The sequence below is a fragment of the Protopterus annectens genome, chromosome 7.part1 (genome assembly GCF_019279795.1).
Source record: "Protopterus annectens isolate FY-2018-M chromosome 7.part1, PAN1.0, whole genome shotgun sequence".
NCBI classification, from domain to species: Eukaryota; Metazoa; Chordata; order Ceratodontiformes; family Protopteridae; genus Protopterus; species Protopterus annectens.
In genome coordinates, this window is record NC_056740.1 from 165,765,811 (window position 1) to 165,791,978 (window position 26,168).

Sequence of the window (26,168 nt, forward strand, 5' to 3'; positions counted from 1 at the left end):
CTTTAGATGATGTCTGTGTAGGAGTGACCAGAGTGGGCCCACAAACTTTTCTGTCTCACAACAAGCTAGACATTTAGCCTAGGTTCAAAGCTTCTTTTAGCTCCACCCAGTGGTTTTTACATGGTTAGGAACTCGTTCCTGCAGGTTGAAGCCAGATGAAAAACACAACATTGCATACAAAAATTATATCCTTACCATAACGATAGATCTGTGTTGTCTATCACGGTCTGTTCAACCTGTCCCCATCTTTTTTGCCAAGCCTTTTCTCCTCAGATGACTGAGTGGGAGAGGCTTCATTGCTCCCTTTTCTTGGAGTCCTTTGACCTCCTTCTGTATTTAGAAATTATACCTTGGTGTTAATTGAGAGGGGGGAAAACTCAATCTAAGATATTCTCTAAGGAGCGGGGAGTTGAGGGTCAGGCAGGCGGAGCCTGGCGAGTTGAAGTCTTGTGGATTTGGCTGGCACCAGATCTGAGTCAGATCCGGTAACCCACAGGTTAGGTAAGTACATAACTTTCACTGTTTTTCTTTCTTGAATAGTCTAACAGGTGTCTGTAAATTTCATTACCTCATTGTTCCCTGTCAACAGAGATTCTGTTTACATATAACCAAACAACACAGATAGGATTATCAGCGTTATGTTTCCTTTCACTACAACAAACTGAGACAGAAAATCTTCAAGGTTACTCAGTCCACATTGCTTTCAGACTTTATTGCTTTCTGCTGTGTGTCTAGTTGTAAGACAGTTCCAAGTAAACTTTCAGATCATTCAGCCAGGTCCACACTAGATCCTTGTGTGTTAAGTACGTAATTTTCAATTCCTTAGCATGTCCTCTAGTAAGGAGAATTAGCAGATTATTCCTTATATTATTCAGGAAACTGCTTGAAGTGTTGTCAGGTACCAAGAAGCTTAGTGCTATTTAACCTTTTTTTTGTTTGTTTAATGTTGAAATTGACACAGAATTTGTCTGTCAGAGTAGTTACTATTAATTATCGATCAGATATTTCTGTATTGTTCATTGAAAGTCTGCTACACTCACTGTTTCCCTTAAATTTCCTGACATAATAGAATAATACCTTGTCGTTGCCCTCTGTTCTATATGTAGGTTTAGTTTCATAGTCTGATCTCACAGATTTGATGAACGTAGTAAGATATTTATGTAATCTAAAATATAGATGTGGTCCAATAAGCCGACATATATTCAGAAAAATAAATTACACACCAAAACTGAAAAAAATCAAAACAAGTCTATACAATGGTTAACAAATACTTTATTAGGTGCTCACAGTTAGCATGTCTGTCTAATGAATGGGTTTGAGTCCAACAATTTCCATTTACCTTCTGTATGACTCTGAAAAAGTCACTAAACCAGACATTGCTCCCAGGTTCCCCATAAAAAGGGGCCCTGTCTCCAGTGCATTTACCTGGTTAACACATGTAATTTGTTTTATTGTTTGGTAGTAAGGGGAGAGTTGTGGGGGTGAGAAGAATTGGAAGCAATACTTGTTTAAGTATGTTATTAGTTCTGGCTGTAGTATAAACAGTTTGTTACTTTGAATATTAAAATCCAGAAATATTGTGTTTGCAGTCAGTGTGATACGTTTCCCATTCTATGCATGGATGATTGAATGCACCAGGGAGAAAGATGCTATGTTTTTTGTTTCTGTGGGCTATTAAGATTTTCATACAGTGATGCTGAAATCTGATTCAAGTTCTGTAATCTTTTTGTGTAAGAGTTCTAACTATGGATTTTTTTTCTGTCAGTCTCACTTCGTCAGTTCTGTATGAAATATTTTAGGTAACACCACCTGTTCTTTTGGTCTTCATTAATGAAAGGAAGTGAACCCCAGTACATTTGGCATTGAGTTAATATCTTTAACTCATGCTTCATTTGTGTTGCCTATACATATATTGTGACAATTCCCAGCACAACACATAAAGCCACATCTCATTGTGTCTCAACTGCCAAGCATATACCTAGAAAAACTCCGCAACCCAATATTCTGGTCATTGGAGACTCCATTGTGAGACACAATGATGTCCCTCTTATCAGGCTGGGTAAGGGGAAGTTTACAGTCAGTTACCTGTCAGGGCCCAGGTTTTTCCAGATCACGCAAGTAGTGAGGTCACTTACTCCTAAGGACCAGTATGACTCTGCCACAACCCATGTGGGCATGAATGGCCTGAGATGTGCCTTATTGAACTATATGAAGAGAGACATGATTGAGACCTCAGAATATGTGTCACAGGCAGATATGAGCCTAGCATTGAGCAGCATTCTACCATCTCCAAGGTTAACGCCACAATACCAGCAGAAAATGACAGACTGTAACAATTGGCTTAGCTACTGGTGCCATTCCAAAGGGGTCCAGTACTTGTTAGCCTGGGAGGACATGGCTGTACTTCTTTTCCAGGGTTGGTCTTCATCTGTCATCTCTAGGCTTTCAGATATTGGACAAAATATTATCTACCACTATAGTGCCTTTTTTTTCTGCATTGCCAAAAAGACCAACCTTCCAACATAACAAAAGCTAATCACGACGAGCTAAAGGTGTTACTGCTCAGTGCTAGGAGTCTCAGCAAGACGTTGCACTTCCTGGAGGCTTGCTCACCCTGTAGAATGCTGATGTCTGTGCAGTTACTGTAACATGGTTCAGAGCCACAGAAAGGATTCAGGCAATGCATGGCTATAATGCTTTTCATACATTCCAGTCACCCACTGAACATGATAGAGCAAAAGGCAGAGTTGTATCTATCTACATAAAGAATAAGTACACCTCAGGGCTAGTCATGTTTGAACTACTCCATGTCCAACTAACCTTGTGAAAAATCCATTATCATATTCTTACTAGCTACAGGTCCCCCATCATGACCCAGGAAACCCAGTACCATACTCATGGTTGATTTTAGCTACCCCTCCATTAATTGGGAGGCATATACAACCACTAACAATCAGGCCCAATGATTTCTTGACTTTGTAAATTCAAATGCCCTGAAGCAGCTAGTCTGCACCACCACTAGTGGAACAAATATCCTAGATCTGGTACTCACAAATATGGGAGAGTGCTGCATCCCCCTAGTGTGATGTCCTCACTGGTAAGATCAGATCACAAAGCAGCCTTTCTTGAAATAAAGGTAAAATTAGTCCCCCCGCTTAACCCCAAAAACTTTTAAGAACTTGTCTAAGGTAAATTACTCCCTGTTGAGGAATAGCATAGCTAATTTCCAAGCTCCCTCAAATCCATAAAACACAGAAACCTATGCAGAGATGTACACAAAAGCCCTGTACAGCCATATAAATAACTGCATAGAAACAGCAGAACCAGACCAAAATAAATCCAGGTCATACCACAAAAACAAGTCACCCTGGTGGACCCCTGCTGTTAATAGGTTGTACAGTAAAAGAAAGAAAATCCTGTTGAGAAGTAAAAGGGAATGTGCACAACCGAGCAAAACATCCGTCACTAGTCTAAACGAGTGAATCAGGGAACTAGTTAAGTCTCTGAAGGCAGACCTTGAGGTAAAAATATCTTCCAAACTGAGGATAACCATAAGGGATTTTTCATTTATGTCCACAGTCTTAAGGGCACCCAACAGTGTACAGAATTAGTTGTAGATAGCTTTATCTATACTCAGCTGGAAGATGTAGCAAATCAGCTGGCTGACAAATTCATTTCAAATTTCACCTCACCATCACCCCAGTTCTTCCACAAGTAATACCCCCAACCACTCCACTGCTAGTTATCACCAATAACAGGTTGCAACTGAGCTCTCTAAAGCTAAAAACATGGCTTCAGTGGGGCCAGGCGCTATGCCAGGTTGACTCTTAAACAGCTGAAATCAGGACTTATCAGGTTCATTAGGATCTCTGTTTAACCACAGCCTCTGGACTGGCTTTGTCCCAGTAGAGTGGAGGACAGCAACAGTCATCCCTGTACAAAAAGGGGGACCATCATACTCATGTCTTATATGTAAGACCATGAAAAGAATAGTCATAGACTTGATAAATAATGACATAGGAAACCCCCGAACAGTGGACCTGACCCAACTCGGCTTTGTCAAGGGCATGTCATTGCTTTGAATCTGGTGGATTTCTTTGAGAAAGTCACTAAGGCAATGGATGAGGGTAAAACAGTACATCTGATGTTGTCATTTTCATTCCTCAACTGATGGGTCTCAGATCCTACATCAGATACAACTTAGATGCTTTTACCACAATCATTGATCCAGCTGTCAAGCTCATCCCTTTACCTATAATGCCTCACTCTCCTGGTTTATCTCAAATCTCGTTTGCCTCCACATCGTTTGGATGCAGATTTTCACTCTTGAGCAATTGGAGGATTAAAGATAGCCTTATATCCTTTTTTGTGATTTTTTTTTTTTTTTTACAGTTAGTTGCTTTCTCCTCCTTCCTTTACTTTACTTCCTTTATTCTCTTCACATTTTCTTCTTTTAATTTTATATCCCCTGCTAGGCCTTTCTACCCGACTGGGGTATTATCTTCATACCATTGTTGGCACCCTTCCTTTTACTTACCACTTTTAAGGTATCACTCACTTACCATTGCTGCTAATTTTCTCTTTCTACACTTTAAAAAATAAATAGATAAACAGAAGTTTCCTTATCTTTGCATCTTTTTATGTAAGTAGTTTAATTTCTGATATGGCTGACAAACATACAGGTTTTAAAAAGTGCACCTCCTTTGGGCATAAAATCCCTAAGTTGCACTCCACAGCTAAAATATGGAACACTGTGCCCACATCTATAAGGACAGACACACTCCTCAGATCCTCCACACACTGTCTTAAAAACTATCTAAAAATACATGGCTCTTCTCATGTTCTACACCAGGTCAATCAAATAGCACCTTAATTTGTAACTGTAACAGCATTACTCTCCATCTGGCTATTATGTTTTGTACAATTGATAATCTCTTTCCTCTTTTATCTCTACCGTACATTACTATTATCACTGTACAGTCCCCTAACTTTTGCTTTTTCCCTATTCATACCCCACACTTTACTAATAAACACATAAGTTTCTATCTTCTACTTTCTCTCTCCTGTAATTCCCTTTCTCTATTAACCCTGTACTATAAGATATGTATACTAAATGCATTATAATAAACAAAAATGATTTAACTATGAAGCAGAATCATACTGATCTGAATCATATAATTGTAAAGACCACTTGTCTCATGTATATAGTCTCCTTAGTAATATATAATGTCTGTAATTAATGCGCAAGTATATTTCATCTAAAGTATATAAAAATGATGGGATATTCATTACTGTATGTATTGTATGTATTCTTTCTTGCATGTGAAAACGTTCATTGTTGCTCTGTAATAAGCTAATGCTAATTGTCTCTGGAGCTTTTCTCCCTTGGCTTCCGCTGAAAAAGAGCACCCACTCAGTTGGACTTTCCTGGTAAACAAATGTAAAATGAAATAAACTTGGATGGCCACAAGGAGTGTGTATATTATCTAAGCACTGCCCATTTGGATGTGGACTCTTCTATTTTTTCAGGATTTAATTCCCAGGCCTTAAGTGACAGAAGGAATAAGCCTGCACTAAAAGGTTTGCTCCCTTCCTCTGCTGTTTCTTTCTTGGCTGGGGTTCAAACCCCCTCTAGTAAAACAGATAAAGGAAAGCCTGATTCAGTGCCTAAAGAGGAGGAGTCCAGGAAACAGACCTGTGATCATTTTCCCTGTTAGCCTCTGACCTCTGAGCCACCGGCTAAAGTGTCAAAACATCGGATCTCACACCTTTTTCAGCTCCAACTGCATTAAAACCCAGGTCTCCTTGGATCAGATCCCCTCCTTTCACTCTGGATCCGATTTCTTCTTGGCTCCTTTCACCCTTTCTGCAAGGGACACTTAAAAGATCTTCCAGACCACCATGCACAACTTCATCCCTTAGGTCTTTCAGCAGCTTGCCGGAAGTAGCGGCAGAGAGGATGATGAGGAAGTCTTTCAGGGCTCAGATTCAGATAGGGGTTATTCTGTCTCTGTCTCCCATCAGGGCCATAAGCATGTTGTCATCTCAACATCACATCACTTCTCCTCTGATCTCACCAGTGATTTTGGAGCCCTTGGATCTGAGATCTTCCAAGATGTCCTTGTTGAATCCGAAAACTGCTCGTTCTTCGACTCCAGCTGTTCTGAGTTACCTTGCACTGACCTCTTCGGAGCAGGACTCTCAGAGCTGAAGTATCAGCACCGGCTGTAGGGAGGATCAACGCCAAGGTTGTCACAGCCATCATTTCCTCTCGACACTTCAGTGTTAGCTTGGCTCCAACTCCCTCCTTCAGGCTGGATTCCATGGGGTTACAGAGGTCGGTACTAGTGGCTGTGGCTCCTATACGATCAGCTGCTGTTTCCCTGGGACCTTCTGCCTTTGAGGTTATGAGAGAGCCTTCACTTTACCCTGAGAAAGGACATCCTTACCCTCTTTGGATACTACCCTCCCTCAGAAACTGTGAGCACTCATCCTATCATGCCTCCTCCACTGGGACAGCCACACCGTTCAAGCTTTCAGCCAGTCCTTATAGATGACTCCCCACCTTCTCCCAATACTTCACCAGACCATCCCACTGATGAGGTCCTTAGGAAGAGAACATGCAAAAGGAGACACCTAGATTCTCTGCAGGAATCTGTCACTGAAGACACGGACTTCAATGAAGGGGTAGAATCCTCTGGATGTCCACCTGATGATGTCTCCTTGGAGAGATCCTAGAACTCCTTAAATTAGAGGTTATAACCTTTGCAAGAGGAGTCAGTTTTTCTGAAGGCTTTCAAGGCTGGTCCAGCAACATCTTGGGTGGTCTGACTGATGAGTTAATCAACCTTATTTCACACCAAGCATGGAAGAAACCCAGTCCAATGGAATCTATCCCTATGAGTCGCTACAGTTTTTTAGCTCTTCCAAAAGATAGGGCCCACTGGAGCAAGGAAGTCCCCATAGATGCCACAGTTGTGGCGGCAGCCACCAAAAGAGAGCTTGCAGAACAGAGCTCATCTGTCCAGTCTCCTAAAAGAGTCTCGAGGGTGTTGGACATTATGCCTTAGTGACCTTTGCCCTTTGGTCTATAAATTGTTTGATACATTACACCAGGCTACATCGGGATTTGATCAAGGAGCATTCCAAATCCCTTTCAGAGTTCATATCTGTGGATGACCAGAAGAAAGCTTCTTCACAACTGGCCCCCTACAGTGCATCTCCAGTGCATCCATGAGGTCAATCTCTCATGCTGCTGAGGGTACATCTAGGGCTGCGGGTTCAGGCAAAGCTGTCAGTAGGCATGCCTGGATGCACTTGTGTGATTTTTGCAGAGCCCGTCAAGTCTTCATTCATCAATGCTGCCTTTTATGGATCATTTTTGTTCGGTCTCAAAGTTAAAGAAACTCTCTGCAGTATTGAATATGATGGAAAGACTCTGTCTACCTTGGGATTTGTTTTTCTACTCCCCAGAGATCTTTCTCCAGGAATCAGCAAGGTAGTAGAAAGATATGGTTCCGCAAGTCTCAAGGGCCTGTCCCGGAGTCATGAAGAGATGGTTCCTCCCGGGGCAGAAGGGAGAACTCTAATAGAAGATGCCCCCTCCCAGCAGAGGTGGCCTGCAGAGCCAGGGCTTCAGAGATACCTTGTCTGACAGCCCTTACCAGCTCTCCTAAAGGATCACCTGATTGTTGCACTCTGGGTCAGTTGGGGGATGCTTATATCTGCACCCAGAAGCCTGGGTATCCATCACAAAAGACACTTGGGTGCAGAAAATCATATCCAGAGCCTATTTCATATGATTTTCCCAAATTCCACCAACAAAGATAAAAAAGATCCCCGATGTTCCACTCAATCAGATGGAGGCTGCAGCCTTGGAAATAGAAAAGCTTCTAGAAAAGTCATTCAAAAAGTTCCACCAGACCAACAAGGATCAAGTGCTTACTCAAAGTTCCTTTCAGTACCAAAGAAGACAGGGGACTTGGGACCAATTCCGGATCTCAGCAGACTCTACTAGTAAGTGAAATACTCAGAGTTCCGAATGGTCATGGTTCAGTCCATTTTACCTCTTCTCCGAAGTAATGACTGGATTTGCTCAATAGAGCTTCGATGCATACTGTCATATCAAAATGAACAGGCACTCAAGAAGATACCTGCACTTCTGGCTGGGAGCTAACCATTACTGTTTCAGAGCACTGTCTATTGGTCTCACCACAGCCCCCAGGGTGTTCACCAAATGCATGTTGGTGGTAACGGCTCATCTGAGACTGTTGGAATTCCAGATGTTTCTGTATTTAGATGACTTGCTCCTGATGGCCCCATCCAGGCATCTACTGATTCAATTGATGGATTACTTGCTTCAGTTGTATCACTTTTTGGCATCACAGTCAATTACACCAAATTACAGCTTGCCCCTACATAGACCCTGGAGTTCGTAGGTGCTTATCTGGACACTACCAACCAGATAAGTTCATTTCCTTTAACAAGGGTTCCCACACTCGAGACTCAGGTTATGGAGGTGATCTCTCTTTCCCATCTGACAGCATGACTAGTCCTACAAACGTTAGGATCAATGGCAGCCACAAAAACTCTAGTCCTGTTAGCTAGGTATCATATATGTGTCCTTCAATGGGCTCTTTCAGTACAATGGTTTATACTTGTACATCCTCTAAGTGACCCAGTCAAGATTTTCAACATTTGCAAGGAATAACTTCCTTGGTGTATTCATTCAAAAGTAGTATCTCAAGGTCATCCCTTTGTTCTCCCTCAACCATTAGCCACAGTCACCACAGACACCTCCCATATTTGGTGGGGAGGGCATTTCTTGGGAAGGACAGTCCAAGTGCACGGTTCCTGTAGGAGGTCAATCTGCATGTCAGTATCCTGGAAATGGAGAACCAGATCTTACCCTTTTATGTCAAGAAGCAATGAGAGTGTCACAGTGGGGATCTCTTCTGGTTGCTTTCTTTTGGCAAGGCACATACCAGGGAAAACCAAAGTGTTTGCAGACAGACTAGCCATGTCCATTTTGATGCCTCACAAGTGGTCTCTCAGTCAAATAGTGGCAAAAGAGATTTTCTTTTTGATGGGGTCAACCTTGCTGCAATTTTTGCTTCTTCCCTCAACAAGTGTTCTTTGCTGTGATATCTCCACAGGGGGAGTCACCAAGAGATGCCGTGGTTCACGACTGACCCTCTGATCTCCTTTACTTTTATCCCCTGTTACCATTAATCTCCAAACTTCTACAGAAAGCATTCCAGTTAAAGATCACAGTTACCCTAATTGCACCCTTTTGGCCTTTACAAATCTGATTTCCCTTTCTCTGGCCTCATCTTATTTATCCTTGTTGGATACTGGATCCACTCCCAGACCTTCTATCTCACCTGACAGTTATGCGACATCCAGTCATCAATGGCCTGTTGTTAACTGAATGTTTTCTCCAATTCCAGAGATGGCTGGACAATCCAGGCTTTCTTCCCTAGTTTGACTGATTCTTTTATCCTCTCAAAACCTTTCCACTAGAAAAATTTACAAGAGTAAAGGAAAAATATTTTCAGTCTGGGTCTTCAGAGAGATTTGGATCTATATTCCACCCCAGTCTCAGCACTTCTTGATTTTTGGCTTTCATTTTTAACAAAGGGGCGAGCTACTCTACTGTCAAAGTTCAACTAGTGGCCATTTCAGTTTTTCATTCAGGAGAAATTCAGTCTTCCCTGGCTTCCTCAAGAATTGTGCAAGACCTTTGCTTAAAGGTACCTTTTTATTCAGAACCCCAGTTAGATCCTACCCCTCCTTTGGATTTGACTATTCTCTTACAGGGTCTTATCCAACCTCCCTTTGAACCTATCGCTATGATTGATCTTATGTTTTTATCCTGGAAAACAATCTTTCTGGTTGCTATTACCTCTGCTAGATGAGTAGTTGAACTCCAAGCCCTTTCAGCAAGATCTCAGTACTTTGTCATTCATAAAAATAGAGTCTCTTTATGCACAAACCCATCCTTTCTACCTAAGGTAGCTTCCGAATCCAACTTAAATCTGGTCTTCAATTTACTTGTATTCTTCCCTAATTTCTGAAAGAGATGTGAATGTATGCTGCATCTTCTGGATGCACATAGACAGCTGAGGTTTTATTTACACAGGACACGGGATCTCAGAAAATCTGATCAATTGTGTGCCTCTTTTTTCAAGAACAAATTAGATAACCATTCGAATAGAGTCACTTTAAAAACTGATTTAATGATTGTATATCCTTCATCTGTAAAGAAAGAGGTTTAGCTTTACCCAAACCCCCCTCCAAAGCACAGACCACGAGATCGGTAGCCACTTCTTCGACTTTCTGGTGAAGAGCTTCCGTCGATGATATTTGTGCAGGTGTCACTTGGTCCACAGCTAACACCTTTATTGTTCATTACTAGTTAGAAATACTTCCCGAAATAGGGCATCATTTGGTTCTGCTGTAACTCTGCAGTATCCTTTCATGAGGACTACGCAAGGTTCATCTAGCTGGGGCTCTTGATCAGTGGAAGAATGAATGAAAATGACAACATCAGATACAGAAGTTATGTATTCACCATAATGATCGACCTGTGTCATCCATTTTTATTCTTCCTCAACTCCTTTCCGTCTGTCCTAGTGAGGCCTAAGGGAAGTAATTTTGGGAACTCACCTGTTCTCTGCTGTGAGCTCCAGCCTTTCTGTATCTCTTTATTTTGTATCCTTTTGTGGTAGAGTGTCAGGTATATGTCACTGCTGGGGCAGGAAACTCGATCTGAGGTAAACCAGGAGAGTGGGGCATTATGAGTAACGGGAGGAGCTCGAGAGCTGGATCTGTGAGTCTGGTAAAAGTGTCCGACTTGGATCTGATAATGAATCTGAGACCCATCAGTTGAGGAAGAATTCAAATGGATGACACAGATGCATTGCTATGGTGAATACATAACTTTTGTATACTGCCTACCTCGACCTGGCTAAGGCATTTGACACAGTTCCCCACTTGGGTATTATAAATAAACTCACAAACTTAGGCATAAATCCCTATGCACCAGATGGATAGCCAGTTGATAAAACCTTTCTGGTCTAAGTGGTACAGAAGTGAAATGGTAATCCTTTTGCTGCAACAATGTCAGTCCTTCAAAAATCTGTTGTTAGGGTAAGTAGCTCCCACAAAAGTTATTAACAGATTTACATATAAAAATAACAAATAAAATAGTCTTTGAGCTTTTTTGCCAGTTTAAGGACAGTACAGTAGCCATGACTTCCAAGAATATATGGAAATGTTTGTGACATTCAGCCACATCATGCTACTGATTAGTGAGAAAGATATTCTAGAATCAATCAGATGCTTCGTATGAGTCTGTATTTTGGAACAGGTTTATCACCAGTATAAGCTTGATATAGTGCCTAGTGTGCACAAAATCGGTTACAGGCATAACTTTGTGGAATGTTTGGTTGCTGCATTATACTTAATGGTAATAATATTGTTTTAAGCTTCCTTAGTAGTTATCCCTTTGAGAGCAGGTTTTGTTTTGAGTGAGTTGCTACTAGTGTTGCCTTCTAGGTGTCATCTAACAGCTGTTTATATCTTAATGTAGCTGTACAAAGTGAGCGAAAACCCTTTGAGGTACAGCGGGAGAAACCATCTAACTGTGCAGCCTCAACAGAGAAAATCTATATAAGAAAAGACCTGAGAAGTCCTCTTATAGCAACTCCAACATTTGTTGCTGATAAAGATGGAACAAGGTAAGCATTGATGCAAGATTTCATTGGGTTACTTAGTAACAAAATCCTTTTGTGTCTGTCTCATTCTTAATTCATGATTAATGAGGTCTAACTTTAAAGAAATATCTTCCATAGGGAACATGTGTGGTACTGCTACACGTTGCTAGAAGTGAATGATGAAAATTCTTTTAACAATCTGTTCTGAAAGTCATCTCTTGGGTACCAGGATAAGTTTGGTAATTTACCACAGAAAATTAAGGCTATGAGCTGATAATGAGCCTCATCTTGTAGTCCTTGGTCTGGTTTCCTCAGTTTCTTCTTGCCCACTGTTTAACTGTAAGGAATTCACCTAGCCAGAGATTGAACCTGACTGTCCCTAAAAAGAGGTTCTTTTACTAATAGGTTTGGCCAGTCAACAAACTGATAAATAAATAACTTCAGATTTAGTGACAGTTTAATAGAATGTGATTCATGATACTCATGAAATACACTCTTCTGTTACACAATCCGCATGAAACTCATACTGTTTGACCCTTTTTTGCATATTTTAAGCACATTGTTACTATACAAATTGTTATCAGGGACCGCCTTTTATATACTAAAAATCTAGGCTAAGAAAGAAGGAAATTTACATCAAAATGTGTGCCAAGACTTGGGTAAATGACTATCAGAGTTGAGCAAAAGGTTCCTGACAAGACAGCAACTCATATGTGATCAACTCACAAAAAAAGTTATTATAAATGAGTGAAACCCCAAGAATGTAAACAACATTCTTAAACAGAAAAGTAGGGGAGCTTTTTTTAAAGAGGTAGGTGAGCTCCTTGTCCCCACCCCACCACCATGACAGCCATTTAAATGTACCAAATTCAAGGTCCTATCATCACGGGGAAAAGACAAATCCCAAGTATGCTGGCAAGTTGACGTTTTGAGGAAAAGTCCTGCACCCACCCTGAACAAACACATAAATGTGCTACAAAATCAAAAATCTGAAAAAAGTAAAGTAATAGAGGAAAACATACAGCCTCATCTCAGGTGAAAACCGGATTAAATCTCAATAGTATATAGTGATTTTCAGAAGAAATTAACATAATGCTGAATGGTGGTTTGTAGAAATTATAGAACTCCATTAAGTTGAAGAAGACATTTGCTTGCATAAAAAGTATCATTTGGAAAGAAATATGTAGGCTGTGGAATATGGGCAAGCTAAATGTGAAGCTAGGGTAACATGTATGTAGGTGGTACAAGATTTTTATTAATATAATGGAAAGCACTAGGTTGGAGACATTAGTGTTTCCAATATTGTAAATCTTATGTTGGGACTACATAAAGTGCACCGGAAAGTTTCTGAGAGCAGAAATGTTAAGCACTTTTTGTCAATTGATTTAATTCAGTTTAATTTCTACAAGTCTTTTGTGTTTCTAATACCATTACAGGAATTGACTCCATTTCTAAGTTAGAATACAGTTAAAATTCATGGAAATTAGTGTCATTTCAGACTTTATTGTTAGCCAGAAGTGTTTTTCTTAGCACCCGCAGAGTTCCCAGAATTTACTCTTTCTGTAATTCATACAAAGTTACATGTGTTGGTAGCATATCTAAACTTAACTATAATTTCTTTTTTATCAGACCTATTGCCCTTACTACTATTAGAGCTGTCTGGGTATCTGTCTTCCACATTGCTGTCATTTCTGCCTGTAAATCCTGGTGTTCTATAACTTGATATCCAATGCTGTCTGTTTTTGTTCGTTCAAACATATGGGTTGTTGAATCTGATGGGATTTGACCTCAGCAACAACTTTGAAGCTTATCGAATCCATGCCTGTGACTCCTCCCCTACCCATAATTCCTTAGCTATAACTCAGATGCTCAGATCTCATTTGCTACTTGAATATTTCAGACGTGTGTAAAGCTCTCTTCAAAACAGTAGGCTGTCTTTTACAAATTGTTACTGCACCTCTCCTACCCTGAGAGTTTTTACTTTCACTCTTGAGATTAGTTAGTGTTTCCTGAAAATTTTGATAGTTCTTTGATAGGCTTTGTTGGTTAGTTAGTTAATTAATTTGTTAACTTTAGAGTTAAAGCCTTATGTCTCTGTTCCATTCTTCTGGTATACCCTTAAAAATAGAATTGTAATAGTTAAAGATAGAATTAATAAGGTCTTGTTTAGTTAGAATTAGTCAGTTGTTTCTAGGCAATCAAAATGTCAGAGTAGACTGGATTTAAAAAATACTTAGAGTGTGAGCACATACTACCACTGCAGGACCCACACTCAATATGTGTATATTGTCTCTGTGCCACACATTTTGACATCAAATGCCAATTTTGTGCATCTTTCAGTGCAAGGTCCCTCCAGACCAGAAGGGACTGACTTTTTTAAAGGGACTCCTTCCCACCAGACAGGGGCTACTTCTTCACCTGCCTCACCTTCTAAGAAAGAGAAAGCGAATTCAAAGGGCCAAAAGAAAAATAGAGGAAAAATATAAAAGAGATAAGTAAAGGAACAAGTCTCCATCTAAATCATCAAAGAAAAGGTCTCAGGAGCCGACAACCTCTGCTGGCCCAAACCCAAAGTGCCCAGAAGGTCATATCCAACAACCACTCAGGCCCTGTCACCTTCTCCTCGCACTAGTTAACTCACCAGAACAGTTGAGTTCCAGATTCCAGTCACCAGTACTTCAAGGAAGATTATGATATCCTTGACCATCATCTGTAGCATCTTCTCCCTGATTGTCAAGAAGCCTCATAGAACTTGACATTGACAAGATGGCAAGGAAATACTTGAGCACAGATACAGCTTGGGCTTATATCAGCACCATCTCCTGAGAAGATACTGAGTGTGGGCCTCTTCATCCTGTTGATCAGGGACAGCAGGCACCAAGGGTTTCTAAGGAAGTTTGCTTCATTAGCATCCGATTTTGACCTTTCTACTACTCCCTCAGAAGGTGCCCCCAGAAAACGGACATGCAAGCAGAAGCACCTAGGCTCTTCACCAGAGTCTTTCACCAACGTTACTGATTTAGAGGAAGGAGAGGGTTGCCCCTGCTCCCTCTCTGAAAATGTCACATTTGGTGACATTCTAGAATTAATGAAACAGAGAGGGGGTTGTACATCCCAATAGAGAGGGGGTTGTACATCCCAATACCCTTCATTGGATGAGTCAGTATTGTTGGAGGCTTTGGTTGTGGACCAACAGCGTCCTGGATGATGCCTCCCATTGACCCACTTATTGACCTCATGGCTCAACTGGCATGGAAAGACCCTGATGTGATGGAGTCCATCTGTAAGAAAGCAGACCGAATATTGTCTGCACCAACAGATAGGAAGCACTGGAGTAAGGGTCCACCTTTGTATGCTACGATGGTGGTAGCAGCCACTAAGAAAGAGCTATTGGAAGTAAGCTTGTCTGTTTATCCCTCTAACAGAGAATCTGGGGTGATGGAGAGATTTGGGAGGCAAAGGTGCATCAGTGACTTTCACCGTTAGATCGCTGAACTACCTAGCCCATTTAGCAAGGTTCCAGAGAGACTTAAATAAAGACATCACCAAGTCACTCTCAGGCGTGTTACCTGTGATATTCAAAAGACAGTGGATTCCCAGCTTTCCACACTTCAGTCCTCCTCTAATGTGGCCTTGTGTCTGTTGTCTAATGCAGCACACAGTATGGTCATAGCAGCAGGCATCAAGATTACCATGCATCGCCACACCTGGATATGACTTTTTGAATTTGTGGAAGGTTTTACAAGGGGGTGCTGAAAAGTTCTAAACCCAACCAACTTTCTAAATTCTGAGGGTTATTTTGCCTCTGTAGTTGAAAACAGGGTTATTTCATCTTATAAAGTGCCATTTTGCAGAATCGTAACACTATGTTTTGACATTGTTTCAGATCATTGATTGAACCGTGTCAATGAAAAGTGTGGAATTTTCAAGTGTGGAACTCTGAGTTGTCATGAAGTTCCAATTCGTGCAGAAGAAAACTGAAAAGGAAATCCATGATTGTCTGATGCAAACATTGAGTGGCAAGTGCCCTTCTTACTCAGCTTTGAAAAAGTGGTGTGCAAACTTTCAGCATGGAGATTTTGAGACCAAAGATGCAGCAAGGTCAGGAAGGCCTCAAACAGTGTCAACTCCTGAAATTGTTGACTATGTCCATGACCTGATTTTGGCAGTTCGGCGAATATCAGCTAAAACAATTGCTGAGACAATACAGATATCCAGGGAATGTGATGGGTTTATAATTTATGAGCAGTTGGGTATGCAGAAACTGTCAGCTAAGTGGGTGCCCAAATATTTGAATTCCACTGAGAAAAGACCTCGAGTGGACACTTCCAAGATGATTTTGAAGCATTTTCATTGAGCCGGTGCCAACTTTTTGGAACGACTAGATGTGATAGTGTTCAATCTCGCCGTTTGTTCTTACACATGGGTTCGGAGCCGATCCTCGGCTCCGTGTCGGCCGCATGCAAGCTCTGCATCGAGGAGAAGCTCGAGACAACCTAATACCCACAATCCCCCTCTGCCTTTACCTCAGATCTAGTTTGTCGCTGCTGCGTTCGCATCACTGGGATCTAGCTCGAGCGACTTCAGATAAGATATAACTTATTTTGTTATATTTGAAGTAAAATTTGTTCTAAAAGTACTTTTTGGTAGACATTGTGTATGTGTGTGTGGTAAGGATAATTCTCAGTACCGTTAAGTTTACTTAAACTGGTTAAGGTTTTCGGGGCCTTCCACCCCTTACTTAAAATTTGACAACCGGACTGACTTTATATCGGATTCGACTTTGTTTCTACTGGATTTGTCTCTCTACTGGACTTGACTTTTTCTCTTACCTGTAAGATGTCTGAGAAAATTAAATCAGGCTTTAAACATTGCCAGTGTGGCCAAAAAATGTCAGTTACTGACAACCATAGTTCCTGTGTCTACTGCCTTGGCCCTCTCCACTTACAAGAGGACTGTTCAATTTGTCACTCTTTTAGTGGGAGGGTCATGACAGATAGGCGAGGAAACTCATGGACAGGGGTTATTAAAACCTTCCTTTCAGGAGGCTCTGGATGCTTCAGACCAGGCATCCAAATCCTCAAGGAATCGAAGACGCCGGAGCCCAAGTCATCGGCTCCGAGCTCTTCAGTAAAGTTAGATCACCGGTTCCACAGACTTCGGGCCGAGTGTTCAACTGGTATCAGTTCCTGAGCCTCGAGTCTTGGAACCGGTGATGGAGCTCCCTCCTCGACTCTATTGAGGTCGGCTCCGTCTTCGGTTCCTTCGACCGTTCTTCTTCTAAGCTCTCCGATGTCGATGTGGATCGTGTGGTGCAGAAGTTATTGGAGCATTCGCCCTATCCAAACTTATTTCGTTTCCACCCAGTTGGTGTCGACACTTGAAGGCCTTCCATTGTCTCCATCCATTCCTCCTCCGAGACCTGTCCAGTCTTTGGAGCCGGAAGAGGTTGATCTTCTGATTGTGGAGCCCTCGGGTCCAGAACCGTTCTTGCCTGGGTCGGTTCCCCGCACCGCGACTCCGTCGGACCGGGTACCGGAGTCTCGGAGCCGACGATCTGTCCTTGGTTCCGGGGCCGAGAGTCAAACCGACGTTTCGGTTCCGACTCTTCCCTCGGGCCTCGGCGGATCGATTCGGCTCCGTCCTCGGGTCGATGCCTTCTGTGCCTGTCTCGGGATTCTTCCCATTTCTTCGAACTGGGAGATTCTTCGACTTCGGGACCCGGGGCTTTCGATCTCATGAGGAAGGTGTTGTCTACCCAGACAACCACATCAGTAGAAGCAACCTCTCCTCCCCATAAAGGGCCGTTATCCTCCTCTGCACCCACGGCCACAACCAAGCGTCGAGCACCGGTGTCTCAGCCACCCCTGGAGGGTGCCCCTCTTCCTCGGAGGCTTCTTCGGATGCTCCCCACGAAGAAGTCCCTAGGAAAAGGTTGTGTAAGAGGAGACACTTAGATTCTCCACAAGAATCTTTGACATCCGATACTGACTTGGATGAGTCAGAAGGGTCCCCTAAGTCACCTTCAGAAGATGTCTCTTTCTGACATATTGGAGATCCTGAAACAGAGAGGTGACTGGCAGTCCCTTCCCCCTTCTGAGGATGAGTCAGTCTTGCTGAAGGCATTCGGTGCTCGCCCTTCCTCCTCCTGGGTCACTCCGCCCTTCGATGAATTAATGGAACTTATTGCTCGAAGGGCGTGGGAGGCTCCTGACACAGTGGAACCAGTCCCTAGGAAGCCCAATAAGTATATCACTGCACCCCAGGACAAAACTTACTTGACAAAAGGAGTTCCAGTTGACGCTATGGTGGTGGCAGCGGCCACGAAAAAGGAGATGTCGGAATCTTCCTCATCTGTCCATCCCCCTAATAAAGATTCTAGGACTATGGACAGGTATGGGAAGCGCATTTTAGTTCAGCTGCTTTTTCCATGCGATCCCTGAACTATTTGACCCACTTTACACGACTACAGAGGATCTAGTCAAAGAGTTGGGAGATACCCTCCAGGGTACTACAGATGCTGCTGTCTCAGAGAAAGTGACAGCAGCTTAATACCCTTACATCCATTGTGAACTCGTCCATGAGGCTGATCTCTTACGCAGCCGAAGGTTCGAGTAGGGCAGCAGCTTCAGCAATTGCTCTTCGCAGACAATCCTGGATGCGCTTATGTTCATTTGGAAGCCTTCAAGTCTTCCTTTACTAACGCCCCATTTGACGGTGCCACTCTCTTTGGCCCCAAAGTAAAGGAGACCCTTACCCGGTGTGAGCAGGAGGGAAAGACTCTGTCTGCTGTCGGAGTCCGTTTTTCCACCCCAACCAGACCGTACCCCAAAGGGCAACGTGGTGGAAAAATGTGGTTTCGAAAACCCCAAGGATCTTTCCCAGGCACACAGGGTGATGCCCTCTAGAGGCAGAGGAGGGGCAGAGGTGGAAGACGCCGCCCTGGCGGCAGAGGGGTCCGCAGAATCAAGGTGACAGGGATACACTCCTGGTAAACCTTTCCAGCACTCCTGAGAGGAGGCCCGACTGTCCTGCTCTGGAGGCAGTCGGGTCGCTTAGCTTTATACCCTCAGGCCTGGCAAAACATAACTACAGACAAGTGGGTAAAAAGCATGGTTACCAGAGGTTACAATATACCATTTCTTTCCCATCCCATTCCAAAGAAAAGTCTCCCAGATGTACCGCCCCATCTGCGAGAGCCAGCAGCTATAGAAATTTCAAAGCTGCTAGAAAAAGAGTCATCCAACCAGTCCCAGCGGACCAGAAAGGATTCGGGACTTACTCAAGGTTCTTTAGTTCCAAAGAAAACAGGGGACTGGAGGCCCATTCTGGACCTAAGCGACCTCAATACCTTCGTCAAGAAAGAAAAGTTCCGAATGGTCACGCTTCAATCGATCCTTCCATTCTTACAGAAGGACGACTGGATGTGCTCAATAGATCTGAAGGATGCATACTACCACATCAAAATGGCCAGGGCATCCAGAGATCATTTGCGCTTCTGGCTGGGTGCCAGTCACTTTCAGTTTCGAGCCCTGCCCTTTGGTCTGACCTCAGCCCCCAGGGTCTTCATCAAATGCATGGCAGTGGTAGCGTCTCACTTGAGACGCCAAGGATTCCAGGTGTTTCCGTATCTGGATGACTGGCTCCTTTCTGCCACCACCCAGGGTCAACTAGTACAGGCCAGAGACTATACTCTTCAACTGTGTATTCACCTAGGAATTTCCGTAAACTTCGGAAAATCCTTACTACAGCCATCACAGAGTATCTTATTCATAGGAGCGGAATTAAATACACATCAGTTAATTCTAAGACTTCCTCCAGAAAGGATACTTTCACTTCAGACTCACATACGTCTTCTTCTCTTGTCCAGGAAATCCCCAGCAAAACTAGTACTGAAGGTTTTGGGACTCATGTCAGCTTCTCTTATTGCAATACCCTTGGGAAGACTGCACATGAGAGTCCTACAATGGCTACTGTTTGCACAATGGTCGTTCCAACAACTACCTCTAACACACGAGATTCTTATAACGAACACATGCAAAACACACCTAAACTGGTGGCTTCAGACGTGCAACCTTTCCAAGGGAGACCATTTGTGCTACCCACCACAGTTACGGTGACGACGGACGCTTCCCTGATAGGGTGGGGGCATCTTTCAGGGACAGACAGTCCAAGGCGAATGGACCAATTTAGAGTACAATCTGCACATCAATGTTCTAGAGTTGAGGGCAGTGTTTCTAGCGTTGCAACACTTTGCTCCCCTTCTTCCTCTGGGAACTATTGCAGTTCAGACGGACAACATGTCGGTAGTCTGGTACATAAACAAGCAAGGGGAACCAAGTCCTATCAGCTATGCAGAGAGGCCATGAGAATCTGGCAATTGGCGGAGTCCACGGGTTGCTTTCTGATAGCAAGGCACATCCCGGGCTCATCCAAGGTCATAGCCGACAGGCTGAGCAGAGCAATACTGGTACCGCACGAGTGGTCCCTAAAACAGTCAGTTGCGAAAAGATTTTTCGCGTGGGGCCAACCTTCCTGCGATCTGTTTGCGTCGCCAATGAACGCCAAATGCAGGAGCTACTTTGCCCTATTACCCCTCCAGGGAAGTCCCCAGGGACGCACTGATTCACGATTGGCCCCCGGGACTCCTGTACGCATTTCCTCCCTTCCCCCTGATATCAAAGTTTCTCCAGAAAGCCAAAAACCTACACAGGACAATAATCCTCATTGCCCCATTCTGGCCTCGTCAAATTTGGTTTCCCTTCCTCATGACACACTGCATTCGGGGACCCTGGATCCTGGACCCAGAGCCAGATCTATTGACTCACTCGTCAGGGGCTCCCCACCCCTCGCTCTTCTCCCTCCATCTAGCAGCTTGGCTGCTCCAATTCCAACTTAGCCAGGTCTGATCTTCTTTCGCCTGCAGTTCAGAATATTTTAGTGGCTTCTCATAAAGCTTCCACTACTAAAACATATACTAGTAAATGGAAGCGCTTTGTATTCTGGGCGAATACACAGCAAGTGGACCCTGTCATAGCTCCTTTGAATAAAATATTAGAGTTTTTAACAGAATTGTTCCATCAGGGTGCTTCTCCTGCCACATTAAGAGTTCAATTGGCTGCCATTTCTAATTTCTATGTGGAAGAATGTGGGGCTCCTGTTATGGCCCACAGACTTTGTAAAGCCTTTTTAAAAGGGGCTTTTCATATTAGACCACCAATTAGATCTCCTACGTCACCTTGGAGTCTAAACTTATTGTTATCTAAGTTAATGCTGCCCCTTTGAACCAGCCTCCTCTTGCCCATTGAAATTTTTGTCATGGAAGACTTTCTTTTGGTAGCCATTACATCCGCTAGGCAGTATCTGAACTTCAAGCTCTCTCCATTAAGCACCCTTATTTGATCTTTCACTCTGACAGAGTTTCTCTTAGCACTAATTCATCCTTCCTTCCTAAAGTTTGTTCTATTAATAATATTAATCAGTCCATTGAATTACCCACTTTCTTCAAGAATCACTCCAATAAAATGGAGTATATGTTGCACAAATTAGATGTTCACAGACAGCTAAGGTTTTACTTGGATAGAACAAAAGATCACAGAAAATCTGATCAACTTTTTGTAGCCTTTGCTGATAACAGGAAAGGAGTACGGTTACCAAAAGAACTCTTTCTAAGTGGTTAACTGATTGTATCATCTATGTCTATGATTCTTCAAATCAAACTCTTTTGCACAAACCCAAAGGACATTCCACAAGGTCAGTGTCTACATCCCTGGCTCATGCAGCCCGCCTACCACTAGACGCTATTTGTGCGGCTGCTACTTGGTCTAAGCCACATACATTCATTTCTCATTATAAGGTAGACAAAGTTTCTAGGGACAGGGCAACCTTTGGTTCCACTGTGCTCAAGAACGTCCTTCCGTGAGTTCCTCAGGAACAAGGAGCTAGGGACGCTACCCATGTGTAAGAACAAATGGCGAGATTGAACACTATCACATATAGAAGTTATGTCCTTACCATAACGTTCCATGTGGAGTGTTCATCTCGCCTTTGTTCTTACATTCCCACCCTCCCGCCCTTAGGAAGAACGTTCAGTTTGGTGTCTGGTCTGGGGCATTATGCTTCTGCATTGCAGTTGTTGTGTATATAGTTGACATGTATATATATGTCTGTATATGTATATATATATATAGACTCTTAGTTTCTGTGCATATGGGATATTGGCATGAGTGTGCTCTCTCTGACTACTGGTTTGCTTGCAAACTAGATCTGAGGTAAAGGCAGAGGGGGATTGTGGGTATTAGGTTGTCTCGAGCTTCTCCTCGATGCAGAGCTTGCATGCGGCCGACATGGAGCCGAGGATCGGCTCCGAACCCATGTGTAAGAACAAAGGCGAGATGAACACTCCACATGGAACGTTATGGTAAGGACATAACTTCTATTTACTGTTGATGAAACATGGTTACACCACTATGATCCTGAGACAAAACAACAGTCCCTGCAGTGGCAGCACTCAGGTTCACCAAGGCCAAAGAAGTTGAAGACCTAAAACTCAGCACAAAAGGTTATGGCTACAGTGTTTTAAGATCAGGGAGATGTAATGACTGACTGTCTTCCAAGGAGCCAAATAGTTAATGCAGAATACTACTGTAACTTGCTGTGCCGATTAAAGGAGGCATTGAAAGAAAAAAAGGAGAGGAAAGCTGTGGAAAGGAGTTCTCTTTTGGCAAGACAATGCACCTGTTAACAAGGCTGGCAAAACAATGGATGTTTTGATGAAACTGGGGTTTGAGTGTATAGACCATCCTCCCTACTCACCAGATCTTGCTCCATCTACTTATTTCCTGTTTACAAAGCTTAAAAAGAGTTTGAAATGGCAGCAATTTTTGAGTGATTCAGAGGTGATTTCAGCAGCGGAGCAGTATTTCTGTGACCAGACTTCACTTTTTTTTGACAGGGTTACAGAAACTTCAGACACAATGTGACAGGTGTGTTGAACTTCAGGGAGAATATATTGAACAACTTGTAAGTTTCATGGCTCCAAGTCATTCACTTCTTGGTCAGGCTTAGAACTTTTCAGCACCCCCTCATAAGTTGTCCTTTATTAATGCCCACTGTGATGGTTCCACCTTGTTTGGGCCAAAAGTCAAGGATACACCCACTAGGAGCCAACAGAATGGTAAGACTCTGTCTGCAGTGGGAGTAAGTTTTCCACCCCACAAAGAACATTCTCTAGGAACCAGAGATCAGGGAAGAAGAATATGTGGTTCCATAATTCACTGAGTTCTTTCTATGACTACAGACCTCCCCATGGCAGAGGAGGAAGCAATTTTAATGGATGATGCCCAAGAGGCAGAGGCAGACTGTACATTCAAGGCTTTCGTGGTCCATTCCCCAAGAGTGGCTTTTAGCTCTTCTGAATGGTTGCCCAACTGCTGCCTTCTTGAGACACTCAGGGCCATCTCTCTTTGCATCCTCAAGCCTGGCACATGATAACATCAGATTTCCTGGGTGCTAAGTATAATAACCAGAGACTATTCAATTCACTTTTCCCTCCCACCACCAAAAAAGAAGAAAGTCCCCAATGTCCCAGACAGTCAGAGGGACTTGGCAGCTATAGAAATTTCAAAGCTACTTGGAAAAAAAAAAAGTGTTCGTGCTGATTCCCCATGACCACTTAGAATCCAGAGTCTGTAGCTGTGCACCAGGGAATCTAAGTCTTCCAATATCTCAACATTTGGCTCCTCACTGCCACCACTGAGCATCTCCTCATCAAATACAGGGATCAAGCACTCCAGCTGCTTCTGTATTTCGGAATTTCCTTAAACTTGTCAAAATAATTTCCTTAAACTTGTCAAAATGTCAACCGACTTCAACTCAGAGTATAGAATTCATAGGATACTACCTAAACACCAAACTTCAAATAGCCTTCCGTCAGTCCACGGTCCAGTCTCTTCATCTAACAGCTCTTCAAGTTCTACATCACTTAACATCATCAGTGACATTAATCTTACTTCTGTTGGGTCTCATGGTGTCCACAATGTTAATGATCCCATTAGCCACATAATTTGTTAGAGTGCTGCAATGGACCTTAGCAGTACATTGATGTCAATCCACACACACTCTGCATTCAAAAATTCTGATTTTGTAGGTCTGCAAAAAACACACAACTTGGTGGATAACATCCCTGTCTGTGACCGAAGGCCACCCTTTCCAGAACTGGCTCCCGGGTCTCCTGTATGCTTTCCCCCCTTTACCCATAATGAACAGATTTATACAGCCAGCAGGGAAGTGCAAAGCCAGAGTAATCCTTATTGCCCCCCTTTTGGTCCTGACAGACATGGTTCCCCTACTTATGGCCTCTTCTAGAACACCCTCCCATAAATGTTAGATCATTATCCAAATCTGTTAACTCATCTGTTCAGACTGCTTCCTCTAGATCAGAAGTCCATGAAATTAACTGCATGGGTCCTCCTATTTTAACCATAGCCAGAGATGCCAAGCTTTCCCCTGCAGTAGTCAATATTCTGTCTGCTTCACACAAAATATCAGCTAGGAAAATTTACCATAGTAAATGGAAGAAACTTTCGATTTGGGCTAGCTCCAATGGTCTTTATCCCTTTCCAGCACCAGTTCCTTTCATACTTGAATTTTTGTCTGATCTCTTTGACAAAGGCTCCAGTTTTGCAACCAATAAGGTACATTTGTCTGCAAGTTTCAACTTTCATATTGGACATAATGGCATGTCGATAGCAGTTCTAAAATTCACAAAAGCCTTTCTCAAAGTTACCTTTCTGCTGAGATCTCCCATTAGAGACCCATCACCATTATGTTACAGACTCTAACCCAGGCTCATTTTGAACCCAATTCCACTGAAGACTTAACATTTCTCAAGAATTTTCTTGATTGCAGTAACACCAGCCAGACGTATCTCAGAAATACAAACCCTCTCCTCTAAGCCTCCTTACCTAGTGTTCCTCAAAGATAGAGTTTCCCTTAGAATTCCAGCCTCAACAAAAATTTATATCCCTCATCAAATCCTCTAAAGCTAGCTATGAAAACAGAATTGCAGCATATAGTAAAGACAATCACAAGGCCTTCTATAGTTATGTAAAGAATCTCCATGGCAGTACCCATATTTGCTCTAATCTGCTGTACAATGGTACCTCCTGTACCGAGCCAACAGATATTGCCAGTATACTGGCCGACAGATTAATCCCCCCCCCCGAGGACCAATCACAGTACCAGTAGATTGCCAGGCACCCAGTATTATTGCTACACAGGTTAAAATAGCACTGTCCAAGGCCAAGAATACAGCTTCCATATGACCTGACAATATCCCTGGCTGTGTTCTACATGAACTACAGAGTGAACTGGCATCTCACCTGTGTGCCCAGCCTCACCTCATGCTTTGTCCCTACCGAATGGTGCACTGCTGCAGTCATCCTTCTCCACAAAGGAGGAGCGACTTCACACCCTAGGAAATATCGCCCCATTAGCCTGACAAGTCTGATATGCAAAGCTATGGACCGCATCATCTTGGACCTAATAAACAAGGATATAGGGAATCTGCAAACTCTGGATCCCATACAGTTTGGTTTTGTGAAGGGCAGATCATGCCTGCTCAACTTTGTTGACTTCTTTGAGTCAGTCACCAGAGCTGTGGATGAAGGCAAGATGGTTCATACAACCTACCTTGATCTGGCAAAGGCATTTGATACCATTCCCCATAAGGAATCATAGAAAAACTCACTAAGCTAGGCATCAACCCCTGTATCACTAGGTGGGTTGCAAACTGGCTCTCAGATAGAATCCACAATGTGAAAGTAGCATCCACAATGTGAAAGTAGCAGACTCCAAGTCAGACTGCTGACCAGTCACGAGTAGAGTCCCACAGGGTTCGGTCCTGGGTCCTCTCCTGTTTGGTATCTACTTCTCTGAAGTCCAGGCCAACACAAAGGGTCTCTGGCTGACAAAGTTTGCAGATGATTGCAAGTTGGGAGCTATTATTAACTCCCCAAGTGATGTTGACATCCTACAGGAAGGCCTCACTGAGACCAACGACCAGTGTCAGAACCATGGCCTTAAGCTCAATGCCAAAAAATGTGTTGTCATCCCCTTTGGGAAAAACCTGGTTCCCTTGAATTATCACATCGATGGTAGTCCACTGAACACAGAAGGTGTTGTAAGAGATCTGGGAACACAGGTCGACAGCAGCCTCTCTTTTGACAACCACATTGCCACTTTGGTCATAAAGTCCTTCTATATGGCACATGTCATTACTAAGGGTTTTGCATCCAGGAAGAAAGAGGTCATTGTCTCCCTCTACTCTTCTCTCATTAGTCCAGTCATAAGAGTACAACGCCCCATTTGGCATGTACCTCACTAGACACCTGCAACAACTAGAGAGGCCGCAAAAGTACCTCACAAAGAGGATTGTAGGCCTTAAACACT

At 43.0% G+C, this 26,168-nt stretch overlaps 1 protein-coding gene across 10 annotated transcripts in view; it reads left to right on the forward strand.

Annotated features, from left to right (window-relative positions):
- Positions 1 to 26,168, forward strand: part of NR2C2 (nuclear receptor subfamily 2 group C member 2) — a 1,701,781-nt gene that overhangs the window by 819,083 nt on the left and 856,530 nt on the right. For all 10 annotated transcript variants that reach the window (XM_044078621.1, XM_044078615.1, XM_044078617.1 and 7 more), the window contains one exon: positions 11,594 to 11,741. In XM_044078621.1, coding sequence (XP_043934556.1) covers positions 11,594 to 11,741 — 148 coding nt within the window. The remainder of the gene's footprint in view (positions 1 to 11,593; positions 11,742 to 26,168) is intronic.